Raw genomic sequence first — 17,361 nt, 5'->3', positions numbered from 1 at the left:
CTGGCACTGATGTCTCCTCCTGCCTCACCTGTCTCATTTCTCTTCCCTCGCCACCCCCGCCCCTCATGTGCTCCACAAAATCAACATATCAACATTCATCCATAAGGACCCTCACCATCCAGGACATGGCCTTTTATTACAACCATCAAGGAGGTGGTACCCATGTACAAGGTGCCTCTATCCCCACATTCAACAATTTAGAAACATCCGATTTTTGAACAGTTCATGAACTTGTGAACTCTACTTAATTATTCCTTTTCTTGTGGCACTATTTGTTTCGTAATCTCTCGTAATGCTATGTCCTTTCATATACTGCTGGCTTAAAACAACATACTTCACCTTACTTCAGGAGGCTCAAGGAATTCACAGTGATTATAAACCTGATTCTGATACCTTTTTCTCTTTATCTTCTTCCTGCCTGTTCCTTGTCCCATTCTGGTTACCCTGCAAACTGGCTGGTGGTTAATTGGAAACAGGCCCAGGTAGATTTGTTATTCACTTTCTTCCCTCCCCCCATGCCCACCTCCTTTCCCAATAAACCAGCCATGAAGAGCTAGTTTACATTTACTTTGCCTTGGGCCACTTGAGATCAAGTTGTGTTGATTGATAAGCACAGACAGCAAAGGCTGAATGGCAGTTTATGGTAGGGTAAATTTTCTGTGATTTCTAATTAACAGTTTCTGCTCTACCTTGATCTAAAAGTTTGGGGTTGACATCACCGTCATGGGCCACATCTCATAATGATGAGCTGCAGTACTGGAAGGGAGATAGAAAGCTTGTCAAAGGGTCTCATGACAACTGCCTTTCCCTTAATGTCAGCAAAACAAAACAGATGGTCACTGACTTCAGGAAAGGCCATGGTGCACGTACTCCAGACTGTGTCAATGGTGCTGAGGTTGAAAGTGTTGAAAGCTTCTAAGTTCCTAGGAGTGAACGTTTCAAAGTTCTTTGGAGTGAAAACATCACCAATAACATGTCCTGATCCTACTACATAGACAACATAGCCAAGAAAACTCACTTACATCTCAACTTCCTCAGGAGGCTCAAGGAATTGGCACATCTCCATTGTTCTTACCAATTTTCATCTATGCACTATAGGAAGCATCCTCTATGCTTTCTACCAGGGCACCACAGTAGAGTTCGGAGTACAATTCCAGCATCCTCTGTAAGCAAATTTGTACATTCCTTTCCATGAGCACGTGGTTTCCTCTGGGTCCTTTGCTTTTCTCTCTCAATCCAAAGACACATAGATTAGTAGGTTAACTGATCATTGTAAATTGTCCTGTGATTAGGTTAGGGTTAAGTCGGTGGATTGCTGAGCAGTATGGCTTGAAGGGCCGAAGGACCTGTTCCACGCTGAATAAAATAAATATGGATACATAACAGCTTGGTATAGTAACTTCTCTACCTGTGACACTAAAGCATCCAGCATACTTAAATATGGTGGACATTCTCTCCCACTGGGCAGAAGTAAAAATACCTGAAAGCACCTACCACTAGACTCAAAGACAGCTTGTACCCCACTCTAATAAGACCACTAAATGTTTCCCTGGTACAATAAGCTGGACCATTGACTTTACAATCTACCTGGTTATGATCTCCCACCTTATTGTTTACCTGCTCTGCACCTTTCACTAGCTGTTAAATTTTATTCTGCATTGTTATTGTTCTACCTGGTTCTACCCCAATGCACTGTGTAATGATTTGATCTGCTTGAACAGTATGCAAGGCAAGCTTTTCACTGTATCTCAGTACATTTGTCAATAATTTATTTCAATTCAATATCTCCATGCCAGCTGGGATGTTATGAAGCTTTAATCTCCAAGGACGGATGGCAGCCTGAATGTTTATTGATGAACCTGACAGTAATTAAGGTTTTGAGGAACTTATTCGCAACCACCACATAGTAGGTCTCTCCTGAGAAAGATGGTATGTTGCAATTGCTGAGCCTGATTTGGCTGATCACTGTGCAAATGTTGCTGCAACGTTGTTCCACAGCCATTGAGGCTTCTTCACCATGTCTGTTAATAGCAGAAGCTACTGATTTTTAATGGCTACTTCACTGATCATTCTCTTGGTTCCCAGAGATTATGTGTGGTTCAGAGCTGACATTGATCAGATCAGACTCACAGCTATCTGGACTATTCCTCTTCTCACCCTGCCTCTTGCAAAAACGCCATCCCCTTCTCGCAATTCCTCCGTCTCCGCCGCATCTGCTCTCAGGATGAGGCTTTTCATTCTAGGACGAGGGAGATGTCTTCCTTTTTTAAAGAAAGGGGCTTCCATTCCTCCACTATCAACTCTGCTCTTAAACGCATCTCTCCCATTTCACGTACATCTGCTCTCATTCCATCCTCCCGCCACCCCACTAGGAATAGGGTTCCCCTGGTCCTCACCTACCACCCCACCAGCCTCCGGGTCCAACATATTATTCTCCGTAACTTCCGCCACCTCCAACGGGATCCCACCACTAAGCACATCTTTCCCTCACCCCCTCTCTGCTTTCCGCAGGGATCGCTCCCTACACAACTCCCTTGTCCATTCGTCCCCCCCATCCCTCCCCACTGATCTCCCTCCTGGCACTTATCCGTGTAAGCGGAACAAGTGCTACACATGCCCTTACACTTCCTCCCTTACCACCATTAAGGGCCCCAAACAGTCCTTCCAGGTGAGGCAACACTTCACCTGTGAGTCGACTGGGGTGATATACTGCGTCCAGTGCTCCCGATGTGGCCTTTTATATATTGGTGAGACCCGACGCAGACTGGGAGACCGCTTTGCTGAACATCTACGCTGTGTCCACCAGAGAAAGCAGGATCTCCCAGTGGCCACACATTTTAATTCCACATCCCATTCCCATGCTGACATGTCTATCCACGGCCTCCTCTACTGTAAAGATGAAGCCACACTCAGGTTGGAGGAACAACACCTTATATTCCGTCTGGGTAGCCTCCAACCTGATGGCATGAACATCGACTTCTCTAACTTCCGCTAAGGCCCCACCTCCCCCTCGTACCCCATCTGTTACTTATTTTTATACACAAATTCTTTCTCTCATTCTCCTTTTTCTCCCTCTGTTCCTCTGAATATACCCCTTACCCATCCTCTGGGTCCCCCCCCCCACTCCTTGTCTTTCTTCCCAGACCTCCTGTCCCATGATCCTCTCGTATCCCTTTTACCTATCACCTGTCCAGCTCTTGGCTCCATCCCTCCCCCTCCTGTCTTCTCCTATCATTTTGGATCTCCCCCTCCCCCTCCAACTTTCAAATCCCTTACTCACTCTTCCTTCAGTTAGTCCTGACGAAGGGTCTCGACCTGAAACGTCGACTGCACCTCTTCCTACAGATGCTGCCTGGCCTGCTGCGTTCACCAGCAACTTTTATGTGTGTTGATTGATCAGATTAACTTTAAGTTCCAATTGTCCAAGACTCTACTCATATTTCATGTAATCTTAGGACACAGAAGGCAGGCATTCGGCCCTTCACATCTGTGCTGCTCTCAGATCGCACTTATGAATCCCACTCCTCTCCTTTATTTCCCTGAAACCTATCCTCTTTCCCCCATGGCATCAATTCACCCTCAATAAATTGGTTGCTATTGTCACATGTATCAAGGTATAGTGAAAAACTGTCTTGCATATTGTATATACAAATCATTTCATTACAACAGTACATTGAAGCAAAGCAATAACAGCATAGAGAGTAAAGTATGAGAAAGTACAGTTCAGGCAGAACTGTAATTGAGGTGCAAGATTCTAATGAGGTAGATTATGAGGTCCAGAGCACTTCAAACTAGGTTTCAATAGGTACATTTAATGTCAGAGAAATGTATATGATATACACCCTGAAATCTTTTTTCTTGCAAACATACACGAAAACAGATGAGTGCCCCAAAGAATGAATGACAGGTAAAATGCTAGAATCCCAAAGACTCCACCCCCCCCCCCAGCTCATCCCACGCACAGGCAGCAGCAAGGCAACAACCCCACCCCCACCAGCAAAAAAGCATCAGTGCCCTCCACCGAACACTCAAGCGTGCAGCAAAACATCAGTGAAGGCACATACTTGCAGTATCCCAAAAACTACTCGTTTGTCCGGTAATTCGACATACCACAGGCTCTCCCTCTCCCTAATAAGGGAAAAGAGGTGTCCCTGTTTCACAGCGAGAGGGGAGACATAACGAGCAGCTCACTGATCTACGATGTTAAAAGTCTGTTGCGTCACTTTTTCTAAGCTCTGCACCCAGAGTGTCAGCACCATAAAGGTACAGCCCTTCGGACACACAACCCTCAGCAGCCAACCCACTGCTCCCGATGTTCCGTGTTCTCCCGCAAAGCTTCAGTCATGGTCTTCAAAGCCATGAAAGTCCGGAACACTGAAGGTGCGCTCACCTGCCAGCCCGCGTCCTTGGGATATCAAAAAGTGACCGGTCTTGAGGCCCTGAGAACGGCTCCCATTCCTGTAAAGAACTGAAGTCACAGAGTGTAACTCCAGGTCGAGGTCTTCAAAAAAGCCTTAAAAAAGGGTAAAAAGAGATATCGAAGATTATAAATAGACTGTTTCTGAAGATGCAAGCAAAGGAGTCGCCATTTAGTGCCATCTGGGCTTCGCTCCTGTCTCTCCATTCAACAGTCTAATTCTGCCATCCACTTACACTAAGGGGCAGTTTGCAGAAACCTATTAACAAGCCCCCAAGTAGACTTGTTAGGGGTCTTTGGGATGTGGGACAAAACTAGAACCAAGGGAAAACCTAGACAGTCACAGGGAGAGTGTGCAATCTCCACACAGAGAGTACTAGAGATCAGGATCAAACCTGGGTGTCTGAAGCTGTTGTATCACAGTGTTGCCTGTGCTGTCAGTTTGTGTAATTGATTCATAGTGGATTCATGAAGTCTTTTGTCTGGTGCCTATTCTGTGAAAGTGTTGAACTCACTCACTACACTTTCCCCAAAGATGTTTCCTTCTGATTTCAGTTTGTTTCTCTATCACATCCTGCCATTGTACAATGACCTAAAACTCCTTTCCACTGTTAGTGAATGCCCCTTCTGTTTTTAGTTATGTTGGTGACCAAGCATTTAGCTTGCTAGAGTTCAGGCTCTTGAATCCTGTCAATGCATGTTCCAGCTTCTCAAAGACCTGGGTCTCCCCTCATCGCATCTCCCTCTCTGTCTCAACGGACATATTTGTTTATTTATTATTTCTGTCGTTGGGGTCTTTCTTGTTGAAGCTGCAATGATTACTGCCAGGGGTTTTCAGTTCCTTCCTGTTATTTGAGATACCGCCCTCTTTTATCTGTTGCCAGTTACAAAGGCCTGGTGGCAGAAGCTTTGAGGCAGCTGCTTGGTGATCAATGTTACAAACAGGATGAGGTTCTTCCCCCAGGATATTATACAGGTAATAACACTATTCTGTCCTCTATTGTGCTGCTCTGCTATTTTATAAGCACAGGTACAGTAGCAGACTTTAAAGAGCACGTCACCTCTGCTGCTCCAATGTAGAGTGCAACAGTTCTGTCTTCAGGAGTTAATGGTGACAGGGACATCTGGCATCAGCCTGCAGTCAGCTCCAAGACAAAAGCTGAGGGTTCAAGTGTAATTCTAGAGACCAATTCTAGAGCCAATCACTAACGCCAATGCATAAGTGAAATACTTTGGGGGTGTTGCAGTGTCAAAATATAGTTCTGGGGAAGCCAAAAAGCTCTAACAAACCAGGACAGTCCTGAAGAAACACTGCATGGTCTGTTGGTTAGCAGCACACTGTTGGAGGGACATTACTGAGGGAGCACTAGACTGTCTGGTGTTCAGGGGCTTGCGAACAAAATGTTGTGATGAGTCATAATTTGAAGCAGTGAGAGAGAGAAATAGACATCGTTACAAGGCGGGAGTCATTTGAAAAGAATAAGTAGTTGGGAGTGAGTTTTATTTGAAACAATAAAAAAGGGAGGTGTAATCAGTGTGGGTATTGTTGGAGTGGGAGACTTTGGCAAAAGCAGGCTTAAGCAAGCACAGGTTGAGGTTCTAAGTAAGTTTCTAGTAAGATTTTTTCCACCTCTTTCTTTGTCTATTACTAGATAGCTAGTACGCTAAGAATGGGTGCAGAGTTGGTGATAAGTTCTTTGTGTAAGATGTTTGAACTCTGGGGAGTCTCCCTGATAACTGCTTCTGCATGAGATGTATTAAACTGCAGCTCCTCAGGGATTGTGTTAAGGAACTGAAACTGCAGCTCAATGATCTTCAGCTCATATGGAAGAATGAGGAGGTAATAGTTAGGAGCTTCAGGGAAGTAGTCATCCCTAGGCTGCAAGAGGCAAGGTAACTGGGTGACTGTCAGGAGAGGGAAAGGAAATGGGCAGTCAGTGCTGAGTACCCCTGCAGTTATTCTCCTTAATAATAGCTACTGTTGGGGAGATGACCTGCTACAGAGAAGCTGAAGCGAGCAGGTCTCTGGTACTTAGTATGGCTTTGTGGCTCAGAAAAGAAGGGGAGGGAAGAGGGCTGCAGTAGTAACAACGAATTCCACAGTTAGACAAGCAAATAGGAGATTCTGTGGACTTGGTAAAAAAAACACAAGTAGTATTTTGCCTCCCAGGGGTCAGGGATGTCTCGTATCAGGTGCACAACTTTCTCGACAGGGAAGATGAGTAGCCAGAAGTCATGGTACATATTGTATCAACTACATAGGTAGAAAAAGGGAGGAGATTTGAAGAGGGAATACGGGGAGTTAGGAAGCTGAAAAGCGGGACCTCCATGGTAGTAATTTCTGGATTGCTCCCTGTGCCACATGCCAGTAAGGGTAAGAATTGGATGATTTGGCTGATGAATGCCTGACTGAAGAATTGGTGCAGTGGCAGAGTTTCAGATTTCCAGATCGTTAGGATCTCTTCTGGAAGGGTATGACCTGTACAAAGGATAGGTTACACCTGAACCTGAGAGGGTCCAATATCCATGTGGGCAGGTTTGCGAAGTTTTGAACTTATTTGGCAGGGGAGTGGGTACAGGAATGATAGGGCTGAGGATGGAGCAGTTGGTATACAAGTAGATGCATTGTGTTGTGAGACTGAGGAAAGGCAGGCAGATGATAGAGTAAATTAGTTATTGGGATGAGTGAAGTGTAACATGGGGGCAAAATTGAAAAGGGTGAATACAGAACTGAAGATGTTAATTGAATGTACACAGTATACGGAATAAGATAGGTGATCTTGTAGCGCAGTTAGAGATTGGCCAGTACGATGTTATGGGCATCACTGAGTTGTGGCTACAGGAAGATCAAAGAATGGTCACAAGGGTAGGCAGGTCAGTGGAGGTTGTTCATTGGCTTTCTTGGTTATGTACAGGTCTCCAAACTTAAAACCAGGATGTGGGCTACAAATTACAATGGGAGATAGAAAAGGCATGTAAAAAGGGCAATGTTAGATAATGATGAGGGATTTCAATATGCATGTAGATTGGGAAAATCAGGTTGGTGCTGGATCCCAAAAGAGGGGATTTATCGAATGCCCATGAAATTGCTTTTTAGAGCAATTTGTGTTTAGGTCTGTTAGGGGAAAGGCAATTCTGGATTGGGTGTTGTGAAATGAACCTGATTTAATACAGGAGCTCAAGGCAAAGGAACCCTTTGGAAGAAATGATCATAATATGATAGAATACACCCTGCAGTTTGAGAGGGAGAAGGTAAAGTCTGGTATAAAGTCATTAAAGGGAAGTAAAGAGAATTATAGAGGCATGAGAGAGGAGTTGGCTAAAGTTGACTGGAAGGGGACACTAGCGGGGATGACGCCAGAACAGCAATGGCTAGAGTTTTGGGGCAATTCAGAGGGTGCAGGATCCCAGTGATGAAGTATTTTAAAGGGAGGATGAGGCAACTGTGGCTGACAGTGCAATTCAAAGACAGCTTAAAAGGAAAAGGGAGGCATATAATGTAGCAAAAATTAATAGGAAGGTAGAGGATTGGAAAGCTTTTAAAAACCAGTAGCAGGCAACTAAAAAGCCATAAGTAGAGTAAAAATAACATCAAAGGGGATACCATTTTTTTCCGGACATATAGAGAGCTGAATGGAAAATGACTCCAGAGGGGTAATGATGGGAGGCAAAGGAATGGCGGACAAACTTAATATGTATTTTAGGTTAGTCTTAGCTGTGGAAGACACAAACACACACCTTATTTATTTATTTAATATGTATTTTTTTCTCTCTCTCTTTTTAATCCCTCTGTCCCTCTCACTATAACTGTTTGCCTGCTCTCCACCCTCTGGGCTCCCCTCCCCCCCTTCTCTTACTCCCCAGGCCTCCTGTTGCATGATCCTCTCCCTTCTCCAGTCTGGTATCCCTTTTGCCAATCAACTTTCCAGCTCTTAGATCCACCCCTCCCCTCCTGTCTTCTTCTATCATATCGGATCTCCCCCTCCCCCTCCTACTTTCAAATCTCTTACTTCTTTCAGTTAGTCCTGATGAAGGGTCTTGGCCCGAAACATCGACTGTACCTCTCCCTTGAGATGCTGCCTGGCCTGCTGCATTCCACCAGCATTTTTTGTGTGTTACGAGAAATTCAGGAATGTCGGGCAGAAGTGAATGTAGTTTCTATTACTACGGAGAATGTGCTTGGGAATGTGCAAGATCTGAAGATAGGATCGTGAAAGAGGTAGCTAAAGAGATTGTGGAGACATTGATAATGATCTTTCAAGAATCACTAGTTTCTGCATGGTCTGGAAGACTGGAAAATTGTAAATGTCACTCCACTCTAAGAAGGGAGGAAGGCAGGGGTCAGTGTTGGGACTGCTTCTTTTCACATTAGTTGACAATAATTTGGATGAAGAATTGATGGCTTTATGGCCGAGTTTGCATATGATATGAAGTTAGGTGGAGGGATAGGTTGTGTTAGGGAAGCTGGGACTCTGCCGAAGTTCTTAAACTGGGCAAATGGACAAAGAATTATGGAATGTAGTGTAGAGAAATATATGGTCATGCAGGTTGGTAGAAGGAATAAAGGCACAAAATATTTTCCAAGCAGGGAGAAAATTCAAAAATCAGAGCTGCAAAGGGATTTGGGAGTCCTTGTGCAGGATTCCCGAAACATTAACTTGCAGGTTGAGTCGGTAGTGAAGAAGGAAATGCAACGTAAGCATTCATTTGGAGAGGATTAGAATATAAGAGCAAAGGTGTAATGCTAAGGCTTTACAAGGCATTTGGAGTATAATACTTGGGAGTATTATGAGCAGTTTTGGGCCCCTTATCCAGGAAAAGATGAGCTGGCATTGGAGAGTGTCAGAGGAAGCTCATGAGAATGTTTGTGGGAATGAAAGGTATGAGGAGTGTTAGATGGCTCTCGGCCTGTGCTCACTGTATTTTAGAAGAATGAGGGAGAGCTCATTGAAGCCTGTCAAATATTGAAAGGCCTGGATTGAATGGATGTGGGGTGGATGTTTCCTATAGTGAGTAAATCTAGAACTAGAGGGCACAGCCATAGAATAGAAGGATGTCTATTAGGAGGAGGAATTTCTTTAGCTAGAGGGTAGTGAATCAGTGGAATTCATTGCCACAGGTGGCAGTGGAGGGCAAATCATTGAATGTATTTAAGGTGGAAGTTGATAGTTTTTTGATTAGTCAGAATGTCAGAGGTTATGGGGAGAAGGCAGGAAAATGGGATTGAGTGGGATAATAAATCAGCCATGATGGAGACTCAAGCAGAGCAGACTCAATGGGCCAGATGGCCTAATTCTGTTTCCATGTCTTATGGTGCTGAAGGACAGTGCCAATGCCTTTGCCTGCAGGATGAGGCAAAGCCTCATCTCAGCAAATGTGGAGTTTTTCTTGGCAGAGTGTAGAAAAGCTGAATAGACAATGTTCCCAGAATTCATCCTTCCAATGGCGCCAGGCTGAAATATCAGGTTACCTGTCATTTTCTGAGATCATGCCATGTATAAGTTGGCTGCCAGTTTTCTATATTACCACAGTGACTAAACTTCAGAGGTATTGAATTGGCTGTAGAACACATTAGGTTGCTTTTCGAAGTTGAGGAGAGCAAGCTCTTCTAACTCCCTCGCCAGGGCCTTTCCTGGGTGACCAGTAACTTCCACCTTCATCTTGTTTGCATACACTTTGAAGTGTGACTTGTTTGAGGAAGTTAGAAGCAGATGTCCCAATGCTGTACAGAGATTGTGCGAGTTATTATATTGCACAGCATGTCCATCTAAAGCATCACAAGTGACTAACAGAACAAGAGGTTATCAGCATGGATTAAAGATGGAGCCTCGGCTCTCCAGTATCCCTCCAGAGTTCCCTCAAAGCAGGAACTCTCTGCCTGCTGCCCATTACAGCACCAACCAAATACAGACAGCATCTTTCAGCACCTTGTATCACATTAGTGTTATTGTTATTCAGATACAGGACAGTTGACAATAATCTTAAAATTAAAACTTGAGTTAACTTCTGTATAAGTATAATTCTGTATAATTAACCTCTGTAACCTCAGTGACCTCCTAGGTTACAGTCCAGTCGAGCTCCATTCGAGTTGAAATTCCAGTCAGCAGGGACTTGGATGAGTTTTGTTTTGGGAAGTGAAAGGTGAAAGTCTGGGCAGACGAGCATTGGGATTGGAATGGAGTCTGGAATCAACAAAGGTACAGCTCAGAACTTCAGGAGTGGAACTTCTGTTTTAACAAGTTGAGTGTGTCACTGGCAAGGTCAACAGAATCTGTTTGCTACCCTTTCTTACTATCACTGCCTCAAGGGTAAATGGGGATAGACGTTAAGTACCGGCTTTGCCAACACCTTTGTCAGTCTGTTAGCAAGTATCTCCAGGTGAGCTGAGACAAGATCAGAGGAAAGTCCTGTTACCAGTGCTGGAAGCAGACCACCCTTTTGATGTAGGCGATGCCTGTTTAAAAATTCATCTTGAGGTAGATGTGCTGTCAAGTTGCAAATGGTTAGGTTCACCAGGATAAGGAATAGTGTTGGGACCAATAAAAATAACAGTCAGGATACTGGAGGAAGTTGTCTGGGTATGCTGTAAGCCTCACTGGTATTCAGCTGAATAGAGAGCTGGGCAGGAATTATGCAGACAAAAAGGCTCTAGTAACATTCATTGCAGGAGTGATTAATAGTACGGCTGAGGTAAAGTCAAAAAGTGACAACATTCAGCTGGTGGTCAAAGCAGCAGTAAACCATTTAGGGTTAGTAGGACTGACATGGGAAGAAGTGAGGGAGAACCTCAGTAATCAGTCAAGCCAGGAAGTGTCATGGGTTGGTTAATACTAATTATGGTGATTCTTTTGCAATGGAATGCAAGGAGCTTACTGGCCAATAGCCAGGAATTCAAGCACTTTATAAAAGAAATGGTTGTAAAACTGGATGTAGTGTGTATTCAGGAAACTTGGTTGAAACCAACTTTAGACTTTGTGGTACATGGGTATACAATGATAAGGAAAATAGAAATCTAGGGGAAAGAGGGGGTTGTGCTATGTTAGTCAAGCAAGGTATACCATATAGGGTACTGGAAAAAGGAGATGATCAGGAATGCATAGTGGTGGAAGTGTGGGAGAGAGGGGAGGGAGTGGTTATAATTAACTACTACAATCCATGTAAAGGGTTGGATTTGGACAGCCTATTAAGGATACAAGAACTAAACAGACATAAAGTAGTGTGGTATGCAGATTTCAATGCTCACAGCACAATATGGGAGGATCCGATTACAGATTCAAATGGAAAGGTAATTGAAGATTTGATGGAAGAAAGGGATTTGGTGTGTATGAATGATGGTAGAGGAACAAGGATAGACATAACAGGAATTAAGTCAGTGTTAGATATTACTTTAGTGTCTAATACTTTGACTGGCGTTAGTAACTGGGGAGTTTGGACTGCGACAGTAGGCAGTGATCACTACCCAGTTTTATGTTCAGTGGGTGTAAGAGTTGAAGTAAGATCAGGTGGTGGAATCCCAAAGTGGGTGTTTGGAAAAGCAGATTGGGGTAAGTTCCAGAAGTTGAGTGAAGAAGCATTGACAAAGATTGACATTTCTGGAAATATAGATGAATTAAACAGTTAAGTGACTTCAGCAATTATTATGGCAGCAGAAGGATCTATACCCAGGAGTAAAAATAGGATGAATAGAAAACTGGTACCATGGTGGACAGAGGAATGTCGTCAGGCTGTAAAATGGAGCATTCAGGCTAGTTAGAAGAACCCATAATATGCAGCATTTGGTTCAATATAAGAAGGCACAGGCAGTGGTGAGAAGAACTATACGTCAAGCTAAAAGGGCAAGTTGGAGGGGTTTTTGCAACAAAATAGGAAGAACAACACCTGTGGGAGAGGTATGGGGAATGGGAATATCCAGTAATGATATCTGAGGAGGAAACAGCTGTTTCCAGTAGGGGTAAGGCTGAGATCATGGCCAAGTCATTTGTAGGGATACACAGTTCAGAAAATTTGTCTGAAAAAGGGAGAAGGGAAAGAACAATGAGTCAACACCCAGGTGTGTGAAACAGGAGGAAAGAAACAGATGATATAATTGATGATCCATTTACGTTGGCAGAAATGGTGAGAGCAATAAAGAGATTGAGACCAACCTCCCCAGGAAAAGATCTGGTAAGCTATGTTATGCTAAAAAATCTAGGAGAAGGAGTGCTCTTGAAGTTGCTGCATTTTTATAACAGAGTGTGGGAGGAGGGAAGATTACCAAGTGTATGGAAAGAAGCGGTAGTAATTCCAATAAGGAAACCTGGCAAGGATCCATCAAAACCCAACAGGTACAGACCAATAGCATTAACATCAAATATATGTAAGATAATGGAAAGGATGATAACAGAAAGGTTATCGTATGAGCATGAGAAGAGGGGAATGCTGGCAAGTTATCAGAGTGGTTTTAGGAAGGGAAGGAATTCCATGGACTCAGTGATAAGGTTAGAGACTGAAATAAGGAAGGCCCAGGCAAATAGAGAGTCAGTAGTGGCAGTGTTCTTTGACATTGAAAAAGCCTATGATATGATGTGGAAGGAAGGATTATTAATTAAACTGCACAAGATAGGGGTTGGTGGGTGAGTTTTTAATTGGATTAAAGATTTTTTGCTTGGTAGAAAAATTCAAGTTCGGATTGGATCAGAATTATCAGAACAGTACATAGTGGAAAATGGCACACCTCAAGGTAGTGTGATTAGCCCGTTACTTTTCATCATACGATCAGTGATGTCTTCACAAAGGTACCAGTGGATATAGGTAGGTCACTGTTTGCAGATGATGGGGCCTTGTGGAAAAGAGGCAGGAACATGGAGCACGTAATCAGGAGACTACAAGGAGCAATTGATGAAGCGGTGGAGTGGAGTTATGATTGGGGATGTAGATTTTCAGTAGAAAAAACTCAAAACTGTATTTTTCACCAGGAAAAGAATTGAGGTAGGGAAGAAGTTAAGGATGTAAAGGATTGAATTAGAAAGGGTTGGATCATTTAAATTTCTGGGAGTAATATTTGATTCACAATTAACATGGGCTGACCATATCAGGAAAGTTGAGGAGAAATGTAAAGAAGTAATAAGTGTGATGAGATGTTTGACTGGTAGGGAATGGGGAGCAAGTTGTTCAGTGTTGAAGAGAATGTATGTGGCTTTAGTAAGATCTGTGTTGGACTATGGAAATATAGCATATGGATTAGCAGCTTGGTCTCTTACAGGGAAACTGGATGTGATTCAGGCTCAGGCTTTGAGAGTGTGCATTGGGGCTTTTAAAACATCACCAGTGTCAGCCCTACAGGTAGAAATGGGAGTAATGCCTTTGGAACTAAGAAGGATGCAATTGATGGCAAACTACTAGGCTAATTTGCAGGGGCACAAAGATTCTCACCCTGCTAAAGGAGTGTTGCAGGAGTGCTGGGAAAATGGGAGGTTTCAGAGGGGTAACTTTAGTCGAGTAGGGAATGATATTGCTAAAGAATGTGGAGTGTTTGATCTAAGGATAAGTCCTTCAGTAGTTTATCCGGTTGTAGCTCCATGGAAGCTTGTATGGCCTGACATAGACTGGAATTTGTTTGAGGTAAAAAGGAAAGGAAAATATAAAACTGATTTGGTAAGTGCATTTAACTGTCATATGATGGAAAAGTATGGTGATTATACTCAGATTTATACGGATGGTGCTAAGGAACCTGAAACAGGAGTGACAGGGTTTGGGGTAGCTATACCAGCAAAAGAAATTGGAATCAGCAGAAGAACATCTAATAAGTTAGGGGTGTATACAGTGGAGATGCTGGCAGTGTTGGTTGCGTTGCAATGGGTAGAGAAAGCTAGACAAGTCAAAGCATTGATGTGCTCAGATTCACCCTCAGTTCTAGCAAGTTTAAGGTCTTTTCACTCAAACAGTCGGCAAGATGTACTTTATGAAGTCCTTCAGTTAGTCACAAGAATTGCAAATCAGGGAGGTCAGGTAAAATTTCTATGGGTTCCAGCACATGTAGGGGTGAAGGGGAATGAGAGGGTGGATGAGTTGGCAAAGAGGGCGTTAAAGAAAATATAGAAATGCACATTAGTATCAGTAAAGCAGAGGTTAAGTGCGTAATCTGGGAAAAAAAATCAATCAAATGTGGCAAGAAAGATGGGACAGGGAGGGGAAAGGGAGGCATTTATATCAAATACAAAAAAGTGTTGCAGGTACTAGGGTAGGTAGTGGATACAGGAGAGAGGAGACTGTGTGGACTAGGTTAAGGCTGGGGCACTGTGCATTAAACAAAACATTGAAAATGATAGGGAAACACCAGACAGGATTGTGTGAGCTATGTCAGGAAGAGGAGTCAGTAGAACATGTGGTTCTGAGTTGCAGGAAGTATGGGATACAGAGAGAGATGATGAGAGTTAATCTAAGGGAATTGGGGGTGCAGGAATTCATATTAAAAGGATTGCTGGGCATGGATGAGAGAGCACAGGTTAGGGTATTTTTAGCTTTCTTAAGGAGTACAGGGTTTTTTTTTATATAGGATATGACGGATAAACAGGAATAGGGTACTAGGATGGCCAAAGGTGGCAGGATAAAGTGTAGGTTAGGGTATGTGTGGGTGTGTGATTGGGTGAAGGGATTTAGAATGTACGGCTATCGCACACTCCAGAGCAGAAGGTGGCGGTCACGCACCATTAAGCTGGGTGCCAACCGCCGTAAAACAAGATGGAGAGAGAGAGCTGGGCTTTAGTTTTCCATCCTGTCTGAAAGGGGTGCATCCAGCTGTGCATCACTGTTATGTGGGCTGCAATTTTGGGGTTTGATTATCTTGCAGTGCTAACTGCTGAGCATTCAGTCCATTGTGCTGAAAGAGTGATTTCCTGTCCCACAAAGCTGGTTAAACCAGACCTTTGAGACAAATTCACGGCCACCATTCATCTGCCCCTGCACTATCCATCTGAGCAGGTGTTCCAGGACTCCTACACTAAGTTCTGTGGGGCATCGGTGATCTATTGTAATTTATTATGGATTCTGGTACCAGAAAGTAGCTTGTTTCCTGAAGGCTGGATGTTTAATACCACAGGGCATGCTTTTAATGTGAGGACGGTAAGTTCAAAGGAGATGTGTGGGGTAAGTTTTATCGCTTGGAGGTATTCAAGAGGATCTTAGATAGGCATGTGGGTAATGCAGGAAATGGAAGTATATAGATATTTTGTAGGCAGTAAGGATGTTTGATTCGGCACAACATTGTGGGCTGGATAGCCTGTTCCTGAGCTGTACTGTTTTTATATTCTACATCCTGAATTTGAGGATGTGATTTTACTGTTGGGTGACATCATCAAGGGCCCATGTTATTGCCCGTCATGAGAGGTTGTAAACACATTGATGTTCTTGCAGCCAGGCGAGGTTTTCTACCCTGAAGAATATCAGTGAAACAGCTGCTTTTTTTAAAAAAAACAAACTATCCAGCAGGTTTTGTGGTGATTTTCTTTGTGTCCCAGATTACCAGATTATACATTTCCTAGGCAAGAATGAATCTGTCAGTGTCTGCACTTTCAATCCAGCAGCAGATCCTCTTGTTTCCTGTAACTTTAACTTCCATCTGCGCACCTGTTAATGTAACTTCTTAGCATAGACCCAAGGGAGAGCCTTGTACGTGGGGACAAAAGTTATATGCTCGCTAAAACATTTCAGCCTTTTCTCCCTGTTTTAACCTGTACTTGTCAGGTGTATGTGTAAGTATATTATTTCACCTGACTGAAGGACATACGATTATCTGTTCCTTTTTGTTTCATTGCAGACTTCTTGCTGTGGATAAATGAGTCTGGTACTGTCCTTCATATTAATGGGACTACTCCCAGTGCTGGCACTCCTCTCTGCCCCTCCATCCCAAGTACAAAAGGCACCGAGAAGCCCAGTGTCCTCCACACTCAGCCCGACATCTCCTCCCTGACCTCTGACTTCCAGAAGTTCTCGCCTTTTTGTCACAATGATGTGACGCCCAAGGAGAAGAGAGATGGCGATTGTGCAGTTGAAGTGGATTTTCTCAGTCGCTCTCGGCCCCCAGGGAGTGGTGGATCTTCCGATGCAGCCTCCATCTTAACAGGCTCCACAATGGAGTACACTTACTACTCACCTTCAAACTACTACAACAGCCTGACTAAGGAGCAGTCGCTTGAGAGTCAGGAGAGTTCCACACTTAGCAGCCCTTCTGATTGCTTGAACCAGGCGCCTAATACCACAGGTTGCTCGCCTGTCATGAACTCCAGTTCCCTCTTCCAGTTCCCCATCGGAAAGATCCTGAATGAGGACACAGAGACAGCTCCCCAGAGCCAAGAGCACAATCTCTTCAGAGCAGAGCAGTCTGCTCCAAGTTTCTATGACAGCCACCACTATCCTGAGAGCCAGAGCAGGGTGGTACAGGGGGAGCTCGTGAGTCCAGTGCCTCCATCCCTACAACTCTCCAGCCCACTGCTGACTGACAAAGAGAGGTGCCGGGACAACGATCAAGTGAACAGGTAAATACATGGGATCTGTACTAACCGCGTGACAATGCTGTTCTTACTGAACATTTAAAGATATCATAACAGTTACAATGGCATATGGGGTCCTGGACTTTTATCAGAAGAGGCTTAAAGTTCTACACCAAATATATTTCTGTAAGTATCATGAATCTCGGGTCAGATCCCTGCTCCAGTATCCTGTACAGATCTGGGATTTGGAAGAGTGGCAAGGCTTTGTGAAGGGTGCAGAGGAGAACTCACTGTGATGAGGAGAGTCAGCTCCAGGACGGGCAGCAGGTTGGGGTGGTTGTTCTTTGGGGCAGAGAAGATTAAGAAGACAATTCTATAGGTCTGTCATTTTGAAGAAAGTAATCGTAATATGTGTTTCCATTCTGAACCATTCCTTCCAAATTCACTTTCACAAACTGATTGCAATATCTCACTTTG

General features: G+C 43.8%; 2 protein-coding genes across 3 annotated transcripts in view; one reads left to right on the top strand and one right to left on the bottom strand.

Annotated features, from left to right (window-relative positions):
- Window positions 1–17,361, top strand: part of fastk (Fas-activated serine/threonine kinase) — an 80,151-nt gene that overhangs the window by 45,053 nt on the left and 17,737 nt on the right. For both annotated transcript variants that reach the window (XM_063061136.1, XM_063061126.1), the window contains exons 7-8: window positions 5,302–5,393; window positions 16,212–16,929. In XM_063061136.1, the coding sequence (XP_062917206.1) occupies window positions 5,302–5,393; window positions 16,212–16,929 (810 nt within the window). The remainder of the gene's footprint in view (window positions 1–5,301; window positions 5,394–16,211; window positions 16,930–17,361) is intronic.
- Window positions 3,849–17,361, bottom strand: part of LOC134353164 (nucleolar transcription factor 1-like) — a 125,724-nt gene continuing 112,211 nt past the window's right edge. Inside the window, exon 21 of the mRNA XM_063061165.1 lies at window positions 3,849–4,513. Within this exon, the coding sequence (XP_062917235.1) occupies window positions 4,475–4,513 (39 nt within the window). The 3' untranslated portion in view covers window positions 3,849–4,474. The remainder of the gene's footprint in view (window positions 4,514–17,361) is intronic.

The sequence above is a fragment of the Mobula hypostoma genome, chromosome 1, assembly GCF_963921235.1.
Source record: "Mobula hypostoma chromosome 1, sMobHyp1.1, whole genome shotgun sequence".
NCBI lineage: Eukaryota > Metazoa > Chordata > Chondrichthyes > Myliobatiformes > Myliobatidae > Mobula > Mobula hypostoma.
Note: the sequence above shows the minus strand (reverse complement) of the source record. Positions and strands in the feature narration are given on the sequence as shown.